This window comes from Aedes aegypti, chromosome 2 (assembly GCF_002204515.2).
Source record: "Aedes aegypti strain LVP_AGWG chromosome 2, AaegL5.0 Primary Assembly, whole genome shotgun sequence".
NCBI classification, from domain to species: Eukaryota; Metazoa; Arthropoda; class Insecta; order Diptera; family Culicidae; genus Aedes; species Aedes aegypti.
In genome coordinates, this window is record NC_035108.1 from 349,137,877 (window position 1) to 349,158,769 (window position 20,893).

A 20,893-nucleotide genomic window follows, 5' to 3' on the forward strand; every position below is an offset into this window, starting at 1 on the left:
ACCATACTCTATTTAGCACGTGGTATTAATGTTGTTGTAATGTTCTAATCTGGAATAATTACAGCCCTAATGCTGTCGTAGTATTTCTTCAGCTGTGAAAATTCGAAAATTCCAGAACATTCTAAGAATCGGAGAGAATAACATTCTCGAATATTCTACAGATCGCAGTGTTGCTGTGTTCCGTAATTTATTGTTGTCTTTCAAAATCACAGTTGTAATGACGCATGGAAATATTGACTCATAGAACAGGAATAATTTGGAAAGCTGTTATGGGGGACCACCTTAGTAACCATGCAATGTTGTTTTTAGTACGTTTTAGTTTCACTGCAAATAAAATAAAAACTATTTGGCGGGCAAAAATCTGATTTACATTCGTGTTTATAGGTTGGAACTGTAGAAACCCCTACTGATCCACATATTATACCCCAACCGAATTCAAGTTCGACCGAACTACAATTTGCTTGAAGTTTACGATTTGATCACCGAACAACATGTTTCATCGAAGTCACACAAAATTGAGATCGTTTCACACAAAATCGAACGTTTCAACCAACCAATCATGTGTGAAATGTCAATACATTCTGAAAAACTGCTCTTTTGATGATTTCCTTCACTGTCTATTGCACAGCACTTATCATTGTAATATGAAATTTTTGAAGCAGCATATATCTGCACAAAAATGATTTTGCAGCATGAGTGAACATAGATATATTGGTTCAGAATAGCTCGATTTTGTTTAACTTTTTTAAAAGAGCAGTTCCCAAAAATGAAAACGACAACGATGAAAAGTTCTAGAATATTCTACGAATGCGGAAGAAACATGGTTCATGAAACTCTAGAATATTCTGTAAAATAACTGTTGTAGTTCTCTACAATTTGAAATTGTAATGTTCTAAGAATCAAATTTACTGTTATAGCGCTCAGCGAAACTTTTCGGTGAAATATTTCAAAGCGTTACTGACAGACAGACAACTCTGGGATATTATATATATGATTGCGTCATTCTCATCGTAGTCTTGTTTACCTACATCAAGTTGTGATCAATTTTTCCTCGGAGTTGAACTTTTGTGTGATGTTGACTGCATTTCTAGCGGAATCCGAAGTTTTGCCATATTTTTTGTTTTGAATCTTCCGTCACGCGTTGGCTGCTGCGTCAACTTTGAAGATTTTCAAAGTTTAGCACAGCGTCAGCGTTTTTAGTACATGCGTGCGTTAGACGGAACGCATCATTGTGGGGTGCTGCATTGAATATCATTACTTTAAACTTAGCTGTCAGTTAAAGCTGACGGTGAAGTCGACGCTAACGGACCATTGTGGCCGCATCTTAAGGCTGGTTTGCTACTGACAAGAAAAGGAATCGCCTATCTCGATGCGTGGAAAATTTCTTCCAAGAAATGGTCAAGAAAATCACATTTTTCTGATCGCAGTACGCAGTTGAGAAGAAATGTCACTTCAAAGGGAGCTCTCTGTAGGAAATTTCTTGACCCATTCAGTCAAGGAATTTCTTTACTTTTCTTGAGCGAAACAGCATACTTAGCTTTAGTAAAGATTATTTTAAGAGGAAAATAACCATCATCGTTTTATAAATTTTCAAAACCAGTTTTTGACGTTAACTGCGTCCTACGGCAATATACTGGGTGTCAATTGAAAATCTAAAATGTTGCGACCGTCACGAAATTATGTAAGATTTTAAATACTAATAACTCAGCCATTTATCGGTAGATTTTCAATATTTTCCCACCAATCGGTCGGAAATTTATACAACATTTTACTCAATTGGAGAAAACTTTTGATTTTTGACGATAGACTGTCGAAAATGGGAAAATGTCGACCCTTTTCTTACGCAACCAAACTCGTTCATATTGTCTTCCACGATTCCTTTGGGTTGGCTAGTGCACTATAAAAGCAGACCAATTTCTGCTTCTTCGCTCATTCTTCTTTTGACGTTAACTACGTCTTACGGCAATATACTGGGTGTCAATTAAAAATCTAAAATGTTGCGACCGTCACGATATTATGTTAGAGTTTGAACTAAAGGAAGGCTGCAACTATGAAAATCGACTAAAATTCAAATGCAAAAAATCACTTGCGTAGTTAAAGTCATGCGGTCGTGTCTTGTACACAACCCCCTCTAATTTTTTGCTCAAAATTTAAGCAATGTTCAAGAAAATCTATCATTGCATTTCACTTGCTATCAGGATTGCGATGATAGATTTTTATTAGGATTTGTTTAAATTTGAATGCAAAAACTGGTTTTTCATTTTTGATGATTGCTGATGATTGAATGATGGATTCTTGAGCCTTAATTATACAATATGTACACGTAGAAATCAGACTACCCAAAAAATAAGTTCTTTTTACGCAAATTTGGGTAAACTGCAATTAGTTTTTACCCACGGTTGGGTTGTTTTGCCTCTCTCGCAACAGCAATGTTGTCAAAAACAGAGAGACACGCACCGACTCAGTGTCTAAGTTCAATGGAATAAGCCAAATTTGGGTTCTTTCGAGTTTACCTAACGTCAAGTTCTAACCCATCTCGGAGACTTCAAAAGCTAACGCTGAGTAGATTTTTTTTGCACTGGGTTGTTTTTTTTGCCGCTGTCATATGAAAACAACCCAACGATAGGTATATATCAGTTAACCCAAATATGGGTTATCCCACGGAAGAGCCGAATTGCGTCAAAAGTCAAAGTTGGGTTAATTTGCGGCTCCGTGTAAGTTTATTTTAAATAATATGCACATGTTTCCATGCATTTTACAAAAAAATCACTATGGTACTTTAAAGGAAAGAACATCACACTGAATTTTGGTTTCAGCAAACTAAATTCTTAAAAGATCGATGTAAAATGTGGTGTGTACGTAAAGTTTACGAGTGTAAGTTTTAGGATAAAATTGGTAGATTTTTTGTATCGTGTAAATCTAGAAAGATTCGCGGATTAGGCGAAACTGACAAAATGTACACAATTTAAGCAAATATAGCGTTGAAATTGTAGCTTGATTGTTTATTCACTGCACTTTAACTTTTTCCCTATCGACAATTTAACTGTTCAAAAAACGCAAATTTGTAGAAGACGAAACTTCACCTCATGCAAAATCACTCACTTAAATGATTACGCCTGTGTTTTTGTTTATCAAAGTGATGAGTGCATCTGAAATCGAAATCAAAAAACGGCGAGTGTAAACGGCGACACTGCAAACAAAAAATAAACAAGGCGTACATGGCGGGCTTAATTGAAACCAGAATGTAAACACGGCGCAAAAGTAATAGGCGACACTGAAAATAATATCGATTACAGGCTCATAACATTGGGCGATACTGGCATTCTCGAGTACGTTTTAGGCGAAACCTTTAAAGATTTTTTGAGTATGAAATATTGTCGCACCGCCACCAAACCGGATCGCACCAGTGAGACTCGCGACGCGCCTCCACTCGTTGCATTTTGAAATCAGTTTTTTAGTGTGGCGCTGCATTCTTATGATTTCTATGAACACAGCGTACTATTCACATATTAGCTGCGACGCTCGGGGCCCGAGAAAACAATAATTTTAAATAAATGTTGGTCTTGATTTCTACCGGTTACATAATAGCTACACGCAGCGAACTGGACTATCTAATTTCATACATTTTGCCTTATGAAAGGTGGAACGATTATTGCAATACGAACGCTTTATGTATCGTTTTAGCATCACTTCACATCAAGGCGTCGATTGGCGCGTAGTGCACGCTCGGGCCTAACGATCGCAAGGTTCTTGGTTCGATTCCAGGTTGCCGCGTTAAACGTTTTTTGTTTTCAAATTCTGGTTTCATAAGGCTTCATTCACAAATTTCATAACGCCTAAAATGGTCATTTTCAACACCCACCCACCCCCATGTAACACGTTTTGTATGAATATTTTTCAAATGTTGTATGAGCTGTAACATCTTCAGGACACCCACCCACCCCCTTTAGCGTTATGAAATTTGTGAATGGGCCCTAAGTCAATTGGGTTGTTAAGTGATGAAAAAATCTCAGTTTTTTGTAGGTTGATCCAAAGAGCACATTTTGCTATGCGTAACACGATTTTATTGCGCTTTAATATCTTAATTTTGATATAGTAAATGATTAAAATAGATTTCATTCCGTCGACTCAATGACATTTCAATTTACATAATGACAGCTCGTCCCGAAGTAAAATTTTCCGAGGGGTGATTCAAAATCGATTTCCATACTAAATTCAAACGTGTTTTAAAAATAGTTCCAGGGCACGGAAAATGATGAAACTTCGGATTCAGGCTCAGTTTTTAGTGTAAAATCATAATATGTAAAAAAACAGGATATCCCTAAACAAGCCAATTTTTTGAATTTCAACCCGATTTCTTGTGGCGAATTTTCATAAGGGGTTCCTATGTTTATCGATAGTCCATTTGCCTGAGTGTAAGAGAATTGTAGGAGATGTGTGTGGTATTGATGAGGATTTTAAAACTAGGTTTATGAAATGTGTATTAAAGTGAAAAGGTTAAAGTTTGAGTATATTTTCTTCAATTGGGATTTAAAATTGCACATGAGAATTTCATTGATTATTTTCTCATTGTTATTGATTTATCAGATAGGCCCTTATCGCGAATCCCTCTCGAAATGTTTGCCTGATCAGAATAGGCCAGGAGAAGTGGATGAACTTGTCATTCATTTTTCTGTCAAATCTCATACAAAATCTACTTTTTCTTTGACAGAAATTCACTCTAGGTGAACCACTTCCCCTGGCCTATTCTCGAGAATAGCTGTGTTCAACGAGCTGCTTGAACTTGGTTGCAACCACTTGCGAGTCACATTTTGGTGTTCATTGAGCCACTCCAAGCTACTTCGAGTCGCTCGGGTTTGTGTTCATTGAGCCGAGTCCAACCAACTCCGAGTCGCTCGAAACAGGTTGGAAGCTAGAGTCCGAGCTAGTTCAACCAGCTCGCAGTAGCTCGTGTTTTTGACGTTTAAAAACGTAAACATTGAGGAAAAAAAGCAAAATTCCGAAGCGATACGGATTGTTAAGTGCGCGAATTTTTTTTCACGTGGAATTCCGGTAAATTAGTAAAAAGAGTAAAAAGAGCGTTCATTGAGAAAGCAGCTTGGAGTTGCTCGAAGTAGCTTTGACAGTTATTTGTTGACAAAAAATACGAGCTAGTACAACCAACCCCGAGCAAGTTCGATCAAAGTCATTGAACACAGCTAATGTTGATATTTTGATATCATAAAGGCAAAAAATTGTTTGATGATCCCGATGATCCATTGAATGGACAAATTTTAAACGATTTGTAAATAGCAGTTTTAAAATACAGTAACAATTATTGTGCATCATATTTCGTGTTATTAATTGATTCCTAGTGTAGTGATATGCATTTCGAAGAAGTTATATGCACCACCGAAAGTCCAGAACAGCTGGGGCATGCATACATGGAAGTGGATGAAGAATCCGCACTTTGCTCCAGTAAGTCCTTTCGCGATTTTGATTGATAAATTAATGCAGTTTCTCTTTAACCTTAGATAGGGGCTCTCCAACTGAAAAGCTTAGTCCAGAACTCAGTGATGAACAGCCACTCAGAAGAAAAATTCCCATAATTCGGAAACCAGGGGAAGTTGTTACCCCGGTTCCAATACAACTTGGTCATAATCCGAATGCAAATCCGCTGAGCAACGTGCAAGGTTAGTGGATGTTTAAATTTTGTCCCTCGTTTATATCTGTTTATATATTCCTGCATTTTAAACTTTCTTTCAGTATCCCCTTTATCATCGTCTAGTTATCAAATATCAACTCCGCGATCAATCATAAAGGCACGCATGAAACCCGAATGGAATAAAATCGAAGCTCCCTGTAAAACATTGTCACAGACATCAAACCGGAGAGCAAGGAACCAAACTCTGCTAAGAACTAAGCCTATAGAAAGCATTACCTTAACTGAAAATATGTCGGAAAGCGTGCCTACCTTACAGAACCCGCCACAAACGCAAATGGATCGCATAGAGCAGAAAATGGACGAAATATTGAACAGGCTCGAGCGACACGAAGCCACGTTTCAACAAATGCAAAGCGATATTACAGAGCTTAGGGCCGAATTGAAGACGTCGGTCATGAACCTTAGCGATCATTATGGAAAACAGGTGGTAGGCTCAAATACGCCTGCGAAACGGAAACGTATCGTGGTATTCCCAGTAGCAGATGATGAGTATTTTCTTCAACTTGAAAAGCTTGTCGAAACAGATGAAGAAGTTCAAGACGATTTGGCAGCTCTTTACAGGACAGCGCCGACCAAAAGTGCGTACGATTTTATGCGCCACAACGTCAATTCCCTGTTCAAGAATTGCTCAAAATACACCTGGACGGGTAAACCTTCCAATTCAAACCCCAATTCACTGCCCTGCAACTCGGCATACAACCTTGCGCTGGTGGCCCATTTACTCAGCTGTGCATCTGAAGTTTTCCCTTTCGTCAGTAGAGATAGTATTTCCAAAGATTTCCGACGCGCTCTGGACAATTTTAACGATGTGATGAAGCGGAAGAAGCAAGCAGAGAAATTACAGTTAAGCAATGTTACTTTAGAGGTCAAAACGACAACTGATGACGAATGCAGGGCTGGTAGTGATTTGGGGTCTTGAAAAGAGGCCTCTGGCCAGAAAAAGACCAATCAGGAATAAAAACGATACTAAACAGAAATCAGGAAAACTAAAAAAATCTCTGAAAATTTCTTTGGAGTCCCTGGAATTTAACAGCAGTAGGGGTGATCGGGGCAATATGGGCCGCCTAAGGAAAACGTCATGGAATGCATAGAAAAACAGCAAAAATTATGGTTTGAATGCAAGTGCCTTGTACTATAGAATGTTATCTTTCATGTTACGTCGATAATTAATGTTAACATCAACATGCAAATTATTTTAGGAACTTTTTGGGAAACCATGTTTTTCGACGTGGTCACCAACCATATGGGGCATTATGAGCCACCCTACGGGGCAGTATGAGGCAGTGATGCATTTGAACGCGTTCAGTTCGCGTTCCAGTTCATTTTGTTGAACGCAGCGATCAAGAAGGCTTGAACATTGAGCAGTTCAAAAATATGAACCCGCGCGAGCCGAAAAATGAACGCGATCAGTTTTGACTGATTTACGACAAATTCTAGGTCAATGTTATGTTTTTGACATGTATAATATCGAGGGCTGTATGATTTCTATTTTCATGATAAATTACGACGATTAATACATTAATTTTTCAAGTGGGACCTTCAATCATTATTGTGAACTGAACGGGCCGTTCTTGAGCAACGGCAAGCTCTTGCTCGTAAGTTCATTGACTAGGGGAATTCGGGGTAAAACCGACACCCTAAGCTTATTGATAAAATTTGTGTACTTTAGCTTGTTAAACGAACCTAAAAATTGGTGTATTACGTACTATTTGGTGCTGGGTGTAGTTCTTGTTTTTCCAGCTGTATTGAAAAGCATGAGCCATAGTCTTTGACATACAATCGGATCTATCTTTAGCAGAAAAGAACCGAAATGTCTATCGACGACCGGTGATTGCTAGCAGATATAGTGGAGAGCTTGTCTTGAAACGTTCATCGCTTCAAGCTAGTTGAAAAACTGAATACACTGATTGCCTGTCGATCAGAGCCGAACTAGGCATAGATCGTATACATACATCTGAATCTACATGTCTCCGATGTATTACATCGTTCCAGGTGGGAGTTATCTGATATGTGAATATGGTACCATAACAGAATTTTCCATCTGAACGAAGTGATAAATCATAATATTCCGCAAACTGTATCACACATCTACAGAATGTATTGCGTGAAGTTAAGACACAGCAGAGTATTGGGTACATAGGACCAAGTCCCTGCCGGGTGGCGCGAAACTGATGAGCGATAGACAATAGAATCAACAACACTGCCATAAGGGATAGTAAGCATGTGACTATTGTCGAAACTATGATTAGGAGGCAAATCAACATCCCAAGATCAAATTTTTGTTACAACCCAATGTAGGTATTATTAAATTAGGCTGTAGAAAATGATAAATATCTGATCACTTAGGAATGTGTTGCAAGGTAATAAATGCTCGTAGTCTGTTTTCTTTGAATACACATGTATAAATTGTTAAAATTGCCGAATCATACGCGGAATTTATAAAACGGATCATGAAATTAGGAATGAAATCATAATGATGATAGATTATCAACTTTCCTTTCGTCTTGCTATTTGTTACCGTTAGAATCACCAAACTGATTGGTTTCCCACTACTTACACCAATACAACAGCACGAAAACTGAAGTATTATAATCGCGCGTTGGAACTTTCAATATCCATATATTACATCAATAGTGAATTCCTGTATGTAGCCAGTATAAATAACAGAATCATCAACTTCTTGAACATTCTTTAACTGAAAACAGGATGCTTGTTTTATCAAACATGCTCAATCTGCACCTAAAATCTCGGATCCAAATAGTTTTCTAAATAAAAATTGTGTCTAAATAAAACGTGTAGGCCAACAAAACATAATTGAGTAGGAGTTTACAAGTTACTTAGCACATGAAAAGCAGTTTAAATTAATCTATTACTAGATCATCACTAATGCTCACATTTTTATATTTTCATTTCATCATGGTCCTCATTGCTCGAGCGGAGACGAACACCCTGGAGATGGAAAAAATCGACAGCGCTACGATAAGGAAACGTAACAGATGAGAAACTATCGATACATTTATCAATTATAAAACCCCGTTTTAATGTTAACACTTTGTTTCTGCTTTTTCTGTTTTTTTTTCGTTTCAGCAATCAAAAAACCGAACCAACTCTACTATCTTTTCATTTCTTCTTCGTTATACTTATAGTCCTTCTGGCACTGAACCGAGTGGTGCGCCTTCCGCTTTCTTACTGGTGCTGTTTTTCCTGTACATTTGGCATAGTGTCGGAGGTGGTGTACTGTATTTGCTATACAACGCGCTACTTTCAATATTGTGCTTGGCGTGTGGGGAAGCAGTACTAGTGGTGAAGCGGAGGGCGCCATTCGGTTTAGTGCCAGAGGGACTATATCTATTTAATGTATCTGAAGCTTGTGGGACCGCTTTAATTCCGGCGCCTGCTTGTGGAAGATCCCGGTGTGCTAAACGGTATAGGACATGTTAACGGGGGAGGCTTGGTAGGTCCTCACCCAGCCCGTGTCTAGATGGGCGGATAATTGTCTGCCAGGGTGTGGATTGAGCAATTACAATTACAATTTAGCTTGTTAAACGAACCTAAAATTCTTGTAGAATCACATATTGATTATAAATCTATCAATCCTTGCAATCGCTGGATGATATATTAAGGTTATACATGCACTTTGAGTAAAATTTATACGTTGTGAACATCACCATCACATTGCATATTCAAAAGAATGCTTTAAACATGACTTTCGACATTTATGACCCCTTCCTCTAAAGGATTATACACATATTACGTAAATTATTGAGGAGAGGTCAAAGATCCACTATATATATGTGAAAATTTCAAATGTCCCATGCTAAGATTATAAAGTTGGGGTGAATATACATGGACATTATTAATTTGTGTTTATGGAATGTTTACGAAGATAAAGTTGTGGCGTATGATTGGTTGTGAAAATAAATACTGTTATATTATTACAAAACAGAAAAGTGTAATTATTTTTAGAAACATTTATTTTTCAATAGCGTTTTCATCTGTCGAAAAATCAAAAAATAATTTCTCCTCTATGTTGTACCAACGTAATAATAGTTAATAAGGATGAAGACGCAGATTAAATAATGACCTTAAAAAAAAATTACATGCGAAATAGTTAAAGAATAGCAGCGAAATACTGCAACTGCTGTTGTTTCTATGTTATCCAATATGATTTTGTTGTTTATTTTGGCAGTTTATTGGTAGCGTCAATTGTAATGTCATTCGAAACACAATATTTCACTAGTCAAGATAGAGCGTGGTGAAAACTGTATGAAAATCTGCTGAAAACATGAAAAATCAAAGGGTGTCGATCTTACCCACAGTGTCGGTTTTACCCTGATTTCCCCTACTACGTTCAAGTGCAAATTTGGCTCGGGCTCCGTTCATTTTTGGCTCGCGTTCAGTTCAAAATGCACCACTGGTATGAGCCACCTCATTCAATCGAATGATTTTTATTTAAAACAGTATAGAGAAGAGTTAGTGGTGAAGAGTACATTATTGGAAAGGAAATTGTATTAGCTTTGCTTGAAATTATTGATTCTAGCGGCTTAGTTTTCAAAGATACATAATACATAGTAAACAGACCATGTTATACTAGTACTAAATTGCGACACTTGGTTCAACGTATTTTCTAGCATAGTGTTCCACTTGTAATGGTGTATAAAGATGAGTATGAGATGAGTAAAAATATAATCTGGTATGTATAGGCAATGCATGTTTATGTTCAAAACATCGATTGTTTTGCTTAAATCTAGGTGGCTCATTTTGCCCCGCCCCTTCACCTTGAAAATAATATATTGTTTTTCAATAATTTTGTTTACGAACAAATCTAATTTTGCTCACGAAATGTTCATTATGATCATAAGTTTCAATGGATTGGTAAAATTTACCAGAATTATAAATATTATTGTCTTATAGGCTTAATTAAAAACTGCCAAAATTATAAACTTTTCATGTCGAAGGACAAATTTGTACATTTTTGTAAATATCTTGAGTGTTCAAACGAATATTCTTACGGTTTCTATTGTGGTGGCTGTTTGAGGCATCCTTTAGCAGATCATAATGACACTAAAAACACTGTTTTTGAGGTCAAAACCGGGGTGGCTCATATTGCCCCGTATGTTCATATTGCCCCCATTGCCCCTATTCGCTGCAAGCATAATAAGAAGAGCGACTTTAACGATCGTTTTGATTAAAATAGAGACTGTATAGACCTTCCATTAAAAATAAAGACTTTAAAGAGATTTGCATTAGTTGGGTTAATTCTACGAGTGGCGTGAGGTGACAATTGTCGGTGTCGTATAGCGAGGTGACAATTCTCGACTCGAGTGAAGTGACTCGCCGTGCAAATCAAATGGAGAGTCACTTCACTCGAGTCGAGAATTGTCACCTCGCTATACTGCCCATAAACGCATAATTGTCCCATGTGCATAGGAAACCCAGCAAACATGGGACTGACATGCATTTATGGGCAGTATACGACACCGACAATTGTCACCTCACGCCACTCGTAGAGTAAACCCAAGTGTCTAATATCTGAAAAGAGACCTACTACCATCCCTAAAGATATGATCCAGCCACAGGCTGCAAGCCTCTTAAATAATGATATTTATCTATATATTACTAACCATGTCAATAAAGCTCGAGATTGGACAAAAATCGGTTAATAAAAATGAAACTATATGTAGAAACATAATTATATCTTATATTTAATCTGCCGAGAATCCTACAACTAGTTTTGTCCCATTGAATTTTCCCCTTCATCCATCGTCTCCGCCGTGGGTTTTTCCATTTGCCGTTTCAACCGAACCACCCGAGATTCATTGAAATTGGCTAGTGATCTCCGAAACTCCTTCTCAACGGCGTCCCTTCCCATGTGGGGAAATTTGTCACATCCACACGAAATCAGCAAATCTACGATGGCCAACTTATTGGCCGGATTGGAAGCCGGTATGTTCGGCAGGTGGTGTATCAATTTACCGGTCCAGGTGTACTTGGAAGTGTGTGCAAACAGCAACTGGACGTTTTTACGTAGAAATTCGTACGCGCTATTCGTTGGAGCCTCCCCGAACAATGCTATCAAATCTGTTCGAATTTCTTCATCAGCCTTGAGCAGATCATCCAATCGAAGGAGATAATTGTCATCGGCCACGGGGAACACCACCAGCCTCTTTCGGTCTCTTTTGACTGGAATCGGCCGAAAGCTGATATCGTTGCTGGCGCTATCTTTCGGTTTAGTTGTTTTAACAGTGCTTCTCATGTCGGCTCGTAGATCTGAGATGTTGAACTTCAATGCCTTCAAAGCTGCGTCATGTTGTCCCTGTTTGGCCACGATCCTTTCCAGCAATTGCTCTATCCGAGTTAACCTGCTATCGATGGATGTTATGTCAGCACTCCCCGAGGCCTCCAAAGTGTCGTAGTCATACTGCTGTTCCTCTTCATCCGGATCTTGCGGTCCGTCGTCCTCCTGCGTATATGGATCCATCCCATTGTCGTCAACGTTCTGTTGCACCCCGCTGTTGATTGAAGTTATCGTGAAGGAGGAGAGCGGAGTTTTCAAACCCGGCGCCGGGACTCTGGACCATTCAACTTTTGGTCGAACAAGCGTCGGAGCTTGCACTGTAGAAGGGGACACTGAAAACGTAAAAGGGCACACATTAATTATTACCATTTTACCTTGCTCTAGAGCCGTAGCGTGGCCTCATGGCGCCTTTGGCCAACCTTATCGCTTAGTCAAAGAACAATATCTATTGTTTTATGCATGATGCAAGTTTGTATATGATAGTTTTTGAAAAACATACTAGAAAATTGCCATTAAAGATTAATAAATTCTAGACAGATGAGACAGATTCAGAAATTGAAAGCGTTTTTTTTCCTCTTATAAGCAGGTGAAATCAACTCACCTGTAAAAATTCGTAACTGCTACGGCAAATTAAATTAATATATTGTTAACAAATAGTTAATAAATGCCAAATTTAGTTTTACCAAATTAGAATAATAATGTTGTGTAACACAGAACATCTAGATAAGAAATAAATGTAATGTTTGGAATGGTACTAATAAAGAATTTGAAAAAAAGTCTGCAAGATATCTCTCCCAATCTTTTACCAAATGCATCCCCCATTTGGCGCCCCCCCTTAAGGCTAAGGCTATTGCCGGGGTCCAACTGCACACTCTATGGCACTACCTAGTCTATCTAGAGATAGAAAAATCAAGAACCTTTAACGACTCCGCTGAGCTTCCTGTTTGGAGTGACCACTTCGCCGGGCTTCCGTATGATTGGTACCTTTCGCGCGACTTGCGGAGTTTCTTGCCTGCCATTTCCGATCGACGGGGAAGATGACCGTTTCACAGCTACTCCCATCGGTAGGTTCATTTTGATTTTGATGTTGGCCGCTAAGTTACATGAAAACGGATAACAAATTGTTACAATTTCTATTCATATTGATGATCGGGAAAGTTTCTATTTACCTGGTGCTGATAAGGATGCATCATGTAAGTATTCCGCCTCGCCATAACCGGTTTGGTTATCGTTCAGAATTACTTCTTCTATCTCTAGCGTGGCAGCCTCAGTTTCCATGCTAAGGGGGGGCTAATTTTAATACTTACCTTTACATAAAATTAATGTAAATTAAGGATTTTAACACTGTTTATCTAAAAATCCGTCGAAATGGTGGAAATCGTGTTTTGTTTGTTTTTCGGATTCCGCTTGACAGCGACCAGATCGCATAACTGACAGCTCTAGAGTGACTGACAGCCAATCTACACGGAAACGGGATTCAACTCAACTTTGGGTTGTTTCAGCACTAAAGCTAAGTATGCTGTTCTGCTCAAGAAAAGTAAAAATTTCTGCCCAAGAAATGGTCAAGAAATTTCCTACAGTGAGCATCTTTTGAATTGACATTTCTTTTCAACTGCGTACTGCGATCAAAGAAAAATGCTTTTCTTGAGCATTTCTTGCAAAAAATTTCCCACGCATCGAGATAGGCGATTACTTTTCTGTTGAAGTGCATACTTCGCTTAAGCCATTTTACGAGACGTCCCAGACGTCCAAATCGCACACTCAGGCAAATTAATTATCGAAATTCATCAAATCCCCCTTATGAAGCATTAAAAAAAATACTTACAACTTGATTTCATAAGGCTTTTATCGATTTTATATTATTGAAATGACAATCATAATCAAGAAATAAGCTTAATGGATTTATACAAGTTTCATTGTGCGCCTTACGATTTTCAGCAATAAAAAAATATAAAACCTGATTTCATAAGGCTATTATTGATTTCATAATATTGAAATGACTATCATAATCAATAACCCGGATAAAAAATACAATACAAAAACAATATAACGTATTGAAACAGTACCATTCAATATATTGGAAATACAATACGGTATATTTTAAAATGACAATACAATTACAGTACAATATATTGTTTTGAACAGTTCACTGTATGGTATATGAGATTGCAATATAATGTATGGGTGGTTAAGTATCGTAACAATACAAATATAGATATTTTCTCATACAAACATTTTGAAAATACAATACGATATATTGTTCATGTATTGTCTTGATAAGCAATTCTTGTATTGTTGTACAATACAAAAACAATTCAACAAACTGTATCATGGTTGCATTTGTTGTTACAGCTAATGTCAAGTGACTTCTAAAAAACTACTTATTTTTACTTTTTGAATATTTTCCACCCAACATTTCTTGCTTTTTGAACTTGTTTTGTTTATTTCTTTCAGCAAAGCTACATAGAAAAAGGCAACAGTTGTTTTACGCGAAAATAGGAATTTGAATAAATTTGTAAGGTATAAAACCAATTAAAAACAATACAATGTTCTGTTACAATATATTACATTGTTTTTGAATTGTATATCCGAACATGAATAATATTGCTTCGACATTAAATTACAATACGCTGTATTGTATCCAATACATTATATTGTACATTAATGGTTTATTCCATTCACTGAATGATACGTTTTTATCCGGGAAATAAGATAAACTTAATGAAAGTATACACATTTCATTGCGCGCTTTATGATTCCCATTGCTGTCATTACTGTGAAAAAGTTATAAGGTTGTTATTATGAAAACATAACAAGCATTGTGTTGAATGAGCTTACGCTGATTGCAATAGTTGCATCGTCACGTCGGCATTTTAATTAGGGATTATTGATTGATAAAAGTTTTGTTTCAACTGATAGTGCTGGGGTAAGTTCAATTCTATGTCTAATGCGGACGTAGGTGTGAAATCATTCAGAACCAACCCGGTGCTAGGCAGCCATGTTTTCGTGGTCAGCATCAAACTCAAGAGCAACAACGTACATTGGCCTAATCATATTAGGGATTTTTTCCTCCAATACTAAAATGTGTTTCTAGCTAGTCACATCAACCCAAATCAACTTGCTGTACTGCAATCCAATAGTTTGCAACCGTTTGGTTGTTCGAATAACTGTTCTTTTGCGGGAAAAGATATTTTTCGGAAAAAAAGATTTCGCCATCATCGATTGTTATTCCTCAAACGGTCATTTGTTAACAAACATTGAGCTGTCAGTGGGAACCACTTCCCAGTGGGAACCAGAGATGTTTGCTCGTTATTTTTCAATGGGGCAGTATAGGTGGTGTCAGGAGGCTGTTCAGAACTATTTTATTTTGAAAAGGATAGTTGTTGTAGCACACGCTAATGTAAATTCGTATTCCTTATTACTTTCAGTACGGCTAGCTAACATGAAAACGGGCTTTCCCTAAAAACTACACGAAACGGTTCTCGCCAAAGTGTCTCTGAGGTTGCGAAACAAACCCATTGCTAAACGGAAATTCTTTCTTTTTTGTTAAAATAAAAAATCATGTTTAAGTATGGTTAAGTTAATACAATACTAAATAAATTATAGCTCATACTTCTTATTAGTTTTTAACGTCTGTTTTGTATTGGAATATGAAACGTCCAAAAAGTGAAAATCTAGATGAATATTAAATTTTCATCCACTTCGCTAAGCTGAGACTTGGCGAGATTTGTGGAAATTCTATTTTCGTTTGTTGGCTAATTAATTTCTCAGCCAGTAGCTGAAAAATACATTAAAAAGTTTAATAATATCCTGCATGCAATATATAGTTCAATGTACATGAAATGCGAACTGTGAATAATGGTTTCCATCATTAATAATAATGAACTTCATACTGCTGATGAATTGGATTCTTAAAATTTTACATCAATTTTCATAATGCTATTCTATGAAATAGGCGAGCTATCGCTTTGGCATAATTTCATAAGGCGAAACAATGAAATGCTTACCGATTTCTTGTGGCAAATAAACATAAGTCAAAATAATGAATATCGATAGAATTTTTGCCTGAGTGCATAAACAACCCATTCCGGTGACGATTTTTATATTTGAGTGTATTAATATACAAAATTTGAGTGTACACTGTAAGACCAAAGTACTCTTTAAAGGGTAAAAAAGTACCCTTTTTGAGAGAAACTAGTTTAACTCTGAGAGAGACTCGCGAAGAGGAAAAATATCAACGTCATATGCAGCCCAGATTCCCCTCTCACAAGTAAGTATTGTGTTCAAAGTAAATTGTTATTGAAAACCTCACCCGGATAAAAACGTATCATTCAGTGAATGGAATAAACCATTAATGTACAATATAACGTATTGGATACAATACAGCGTATTGTAATTGAATGTCGAAGCAATATTATTCTTGTTTGGATATACAATTCAAAAACAATATAATATATTGTAACAGAACATTGTATTGTTTTTAATTGGTTTTATACCTTACAATTGGGTCCTAAAATTTTTAATGAAATCTTGTTTTTATTTAATAACATGAAAAAGCATGTTACTGTAACTACTTTAGCAATTTTTCCCGCTCAAATAATGGCTATATCATGTTTAATCTTTAATTCAAAAATTTGGTCCATAAATGAACCTTGACACTTTTGATCATGTTTGACGTTCGCATAGTCGACAAAAACACCACAGGGGTTTTAGTTCGACCATTGGGGTTGTTTCTATCTGACATTTCGTAAGGGACACGGAAAACAAAATACACCCAAAATTTGAGTTAAAGCCAAAGGATGTGACAAAATCTAAAAAAAATGTTTTTTGGGCTTAAACCAACGGAAAACATTAGAAAATTGAGTAAACATGTGTTTTTGGCCTAAACTTAAGCGTTTGGCACTAAAATTGGGACAGGGCTTTAGGATCCTATTTTGGTCAAATTCCTATTTTCGCGTAAAACAACTGTTGCTTTTTTCTATGTAGCTTTGCTGAAAGAAATAAACAAAACAAGTTCAGAAAGCATGAAATGTTGGGTGAAAAATATTCAAAAAGTAAAAATAAGTAGTTTTTTAGAAGTCACTTGACATTAGCTGTAACAATGAATGCAACCATCATACAGTTCGTTGAATTGTTTTTGTATTGTACAACAATACACGAATTGCTAATCAAGACAATACATGAACAATATATCGTATTGTATTTTCAAAATGTTTGTATGAGAAAATAGCTATAGTTGTATTGTTACGATACTTAACCACCCATACATTATATTGCAAAAATCTCATATACCATACAGTGAACTGTTTAAAACAATATAATGTACTGTAATTGTATTGTCATTTTACATATACTGTATTGTATTTCCAATATATTGAATGGTACTGTTGCAATACTTTATATTGTTTTTGTATTGTATTTTTTATCCGGGCAGTCAGCTGAGCAGTTTTTTCCAAAGTTGCTGATAAATCTAAGCAGAAGATTAATTATTTCTAATGTCTGCTACGTTTGCTGGCATGAAATTTTACTCAAACGGCTATTTATGATTCGATGTGATGCAAACTCAATCATTTTTTGCTGAGAGGTTCATGTGAGGATTTGAACGGCTTGCGCATAATTGGTATAAACACAAAGTGGAATAAGAAAAAAACTCAGCAATCACAGAAAAAGAAGACCGTCTTCGAGAGTCTCGTCTCAGGTTTAACTCATAAAAAGAGTAAGGGGCCTTTACTCTTTAAAGAGTAGACGGCTTGTACGTCAAATCAACGAGTGAATTTTACCCATTATTCAAAAATATCTTTTGAGAAACAGAGTAAAATTTACTCTTTTTTTTAAATATTATTTTGTTTTTTTCAGTCATTTTAATTTAATTCAAATAGAAATGAACAAAACAAGCTTTTTATTTAAGGAAATTTTATTTAACTTTGTAAACCCATGATTAAAATCTAATCTCCATTAGGCTGCAGATAAGAAACATCTTCCATACATGGCCATCATCGTTGCAATCCGGACCATCACGGGAAATGTGGTTATGTAGTGTGGGTGTGGTTATGTAGAGTCCCTTATACTCTCCATCGACAAAATCAGCAAAACTGCACATTCGAAGTTTCTGAAAATACTACAAACACATTACAAAATATAATATTCTGATTGCACGCATGAACTTTTTGCACATACCGGCATTTTTGTTTCTAGCAGTAATCGACAATTTCGGCAAACATCACCATCCAATCTGCACAGACTTAAGAACATTTTCACCCATTAATGAGTAATTTGAAAATGGGCATAGTTAACCCATTATGCAAATATTTGAAATACCCCTTATTTTGACAGCTCCATATATTAGAAAAAAGTGGGTACTTTTTACACATTATAGGGTATTGCCGAGTTTACAGTGTAGTAATATACAAAATTGATTCCAGTGCGTGCTGTCAGTCAGAGATTTACGGCAAAACAGTCCGAACGCCATGTCCGGTAAAATCGTTGACAGTTCTCCAAAACGTCAAAAAACACGAAAGCACCGCACGTCAAACAGTGGCGAAGTTCGTCGCAGAATCAACCAATCAGAACACAGAAACGTGTTTATTTTTCGTAATCAGCAAAATAAGCCATCGCGGAAAACCCGTTTTTGTGCAACTAGTATCAGTTTCCTATCGGAACGATTGTTAGTACACATCACCATCAGCTCCTCTGGCAAGGAATCAGCACGTTGAATATCTCAACTTTAGTGATAGATTATAGTGATAACAAGAATGAAGACTGAAACGCTCTACCTCTTGGCCGCCTTGGGGACGCTAATGTTGGCAACTGTGGTCTCGGGTCAACACCCGGCAGCCCGGCCAATCAACCCGAAGGAGGTCAAGTGTCTGGTCTGCAAAGCCACCATGAACGAAATGGAATTGGCCGTGTCCAAAGTGGACCCCAAGAAGAAAATTGACGTCGGAGATTACCGCCTAGATGCCACCGGAGATTCCAAGAAGAAGAAAACCATCCTCTACGCCAAGTCGGAGATGTACCTGACGGAATTGATGGAATCAATTTGTGACCGGATGGACGACTATGCCAAGGCCCGCTACAAGAAGAACGGCCGCCCGGTGGTGCTGAAAATGATGACCGAAACCGGCATGAATCCGGAAATGTCCGAAGTGGACTTTGTACAGGAGGGAGATTTGAACAAGAGCTTGAAGCACCTGTGTCTGGAAGTGGTCGAGGACCATGAGGAGGACATTTTGAAGATGTTCCAACAGGAGGATGTGGTCAAGGATACGGACATCAGGTTGTGCTCGCAAGTGGCCAACATTTGCAACGAGCAGCCAATTGAGGACGATTACGAGTACGAAGGAGAAGAGGAACGGGACGAGCTGTAGGAAGATCAGGAGCAAAGACGGTGGACGAAATTGTGCAACGAGAATGAAACAACGTACCGAGCCAGGGTTTGGGGACGGGAATGCCCAGAGGAACAACGGATCCGTGGGAATAGGTTATGTTTTAGGAACCTGCAGAAAAAAAGCATTTTCATTGTTGCTTTGTTCGGAAGAAGAGAATGCTTGATATTTTATAAGATATTGGCAAATAGATGAGCTTATTTCGTGAAATATTGCTATCACTGGAAATGAGAAATCCCTAACTCTACGCATATTTGTCGTCATAGGTACCTGTAGCAGATATTAAGCTCTTCAATATAAATTATCACTTCAAGCCTTTGGTTTCACCCATACAACAGTTATTTATCTGTTTAAGTTCATACCTTGTTGAAAGGTAATCAGATAACAACTGATAAAAACTGTAGCATAATCGCTTTTGGCTCATAGCATAGGACAGCTAGATTTGACGTGTCCCAAATATCATTAAGGTACCGCGGGGCAAGTGGGTAAATGGGGTAAGTGAAAACAATTGATATATTTTACTGAATATGTGAATTAACGTTTGAAACTCATGCGTAAACCTTTGAGGTCATTGAGAACATTACGATAAGTAAGAGATTTCTGAGATTTTTCAGCCATTATTGCATGATAGAGTGAAAAATTGTTAACTTGTCAACTGTTACTCCGTAACAAGTTGGCGGCGTACAATCTTATTTTAATATTTTCAGTGGAAAAAAGTTGCGGAAAATAATTTCCTGTACCACTTTTTAGTTATCCTCTGTGACAGTTTCAAACTGCAATAAAAAGAGTTTTAGAATTACTTCGACGTAGACCTAAAAATAACTAAATTAAAACACCGTCAATTTTCTTATCAGGTGGGGCAAGTGAAAAGTTTATCATTAGAGATTGAATTTGTGTTTTCTCTTTAAGTACTCATAAGTAAACATGGTTCGCAATTATCATAGAAAAACATAACGTGCTGATAATTCAAGAAACACTATACTCTAGCGTTAAAAGCTATTAGAAATCATGGAAATTCTCTAAAAGATGTTGCCAAACATTACAATATCAATATGTCTACTTCGGGCAGCCAATTAAAAGGAAGACGTTGACTGAAAAGTTGCAATATTAGAGAACACACGGAAATCTCGAGGAATGTCTATGTAAAGCTAGTTCAAAGCATAAAAACGGGGTATAGGTCTATCCACATAAAAAAGACCCTAAATACGTCATTGAAGGATTCCGTTTGATTTCTCCCGAAGAGTTATCCGACGTCATATCCGACTTTCTCAAAAACAAATAACGAGCGGTGGAAATTCTACAGAGCAGAAATGCAATTGCTGTCCTATAATGTAAGAACTAGCATTGGAAATGTTGCAGTTATAATAGTGTCGAATCATTTCAACTAACATAACTGAACAGAATAAAATTCAAGTGAAAAGAATAACATTTTTTTGTTTACATGTTACTTATGTTATTGTTCATTGGGAAGCCTTAACAAATGTTAAAGCTAATAGAAATCGTAAA

General features: G+C 37.1%; 3 protein-coding genes across 5 annotated transcripts; 2 read left to right on the top strand and 1 right to left on the bottom strand.

Moving 5' to 3' along the window:
- The first annotated feature begins 5,216 nt into the window (after nucleotides 1-5,216).
- LOC5577109 lies at nucleotides 5,217-6,681 on the top strand. Its single transcript, XM_001663145.2, has 3 exons — nucleotides 5,217-5,457; nucleotides 5,514-5,672; nucleotides 5,746-6,681. Exons 1-3 carry the CDS (start codon nucleotides 5,364-5,366, stop codon nucleotides 6,621-6,623), a joined length of 1,131 nt encoding a protein of 376 aa, XP_001663195.2. The 5' UTR covers nucleotides 5,217-5,363; the 3' UTR covers nucleotides 6,624-6,681.
- Nucleotides 6,682-11,383: 4,702 nt separating this feature from the next.
- Nucleotides 11,384-13,445, bottom strand: LOC5577108. Of its 3 annotated transcripts, none has more exons than XM_021846238.1 (4): nucleotides 13,355-13,445; nucleotides 13,172-13,292; nucleotides 12,920-13,096; nucleotides 11,384-12,334 (listed from the first exon to the last, which is right to left on the bottom strand). In XM_021846238.1, exons 2-4 carry the CDS (start codon nucleotides 13,278-13,280, stop codon nucleotides 11,433-11,435), a joined length of 1,188 nt encoding a protein of 395 aa, XP_021701930.1. In that variant the 5' UTR covers nucleotides 13,281-13,292; nucleotides 13,355-13,445; the 3' UTR covers nucleotides 11,384-11,432. The 3 variants fall into 3 exon arrangements, with proteins under 3 accessions (XP_021701930.1, XP_021701932.1, XP_021701931.1); XM_021846240.1 differs by having other exon boundaries at nucleotides 13,172-13,281; nucleotides 13,355-13,438; XM_021846239.1 differs by having other exon boundaries at nucleotides 13,172-13,304; nucleotides 13,355-13,430.
- Nucleotides 13,446-18,515: 5,070 nt separating this feature from the next.
- On the top strand, nucleotides 18,516-19,597 carry LOC5577105 (protein seele). The gene has a single exon (XM_001663147.2). It carries the CDS (start codon nucleotides 18,755-18,757, stop codon nucleotides 19,367-19,369), a length of 615 nt encoding a protein of 204 aa, XP_001663197.2. The 5' UTR covers nucleotides 18,516-18,754; the 3' UTR covers nucleotides 19,370-19,597.
- Nucleotides 19,598-20,893: the final 1,296 nt, after the last annotated feature.

What these genes read in the sequence shown, in the direction of transcription:
- LOC5577109 (XM_001663145.2), top strand. Translation starts at nt 5,364, where the DNA reads ATGCATTTCGAAGAAGTTATATGCACCACCGAAAGTCCAGAACAGCTG. An exon ending in AGAATCCGCACTTTGCTCCA is followed by an intron (nt 5,458 to 5,513) that starts GTAAGTCCTTTC and finishes CTTTAACCTTAG; the next exon opens with ATAGGGGCTCTCCAACTGAA. An exon ending in TCCGCTGAGCAACGTGCAAG is followed by an intron (nt 5,673 to 5,745) that starts GTTAGTGGATGT and finishes ACTTTCTTTCAG; the next exon opens with TATCCCCTTTATCATCGTCT.
- LOC5577108 (XM_021846238.1), bottom strand. Translation starts at nt 13,280, where the DNA reads ATGGAAACTGAGGCTGCCACGCTAGAGATAGAAGAAGTAATTCTGAAC. An exon ending in TGCATCCTTATCAGCACCAG is followed by an intron (nt 13,097 to 13,171) that starts GTAAATAGAAAC and finishes CATGTAACTTAG; the next exon opens with CGGCCAACATCAAAATCAAA. An exon ending in GCTCAGCGGAGTCGTTAAAG is followed by an intron (nt 12,335 to 12,919) that starts GTTCTTGATTTT and finishes TTACGTTTTCAG; the next exon opens with TGTCCCCTTCTACAGTGCAA.
- LOC5577105 (XM_001663147.2), top strand. Translation starts at nt 18,755, where the DNA reads ATGAAGACTGAAACGCTCTACCTCTTGGCCGCCTTGGGGACGCTAATG.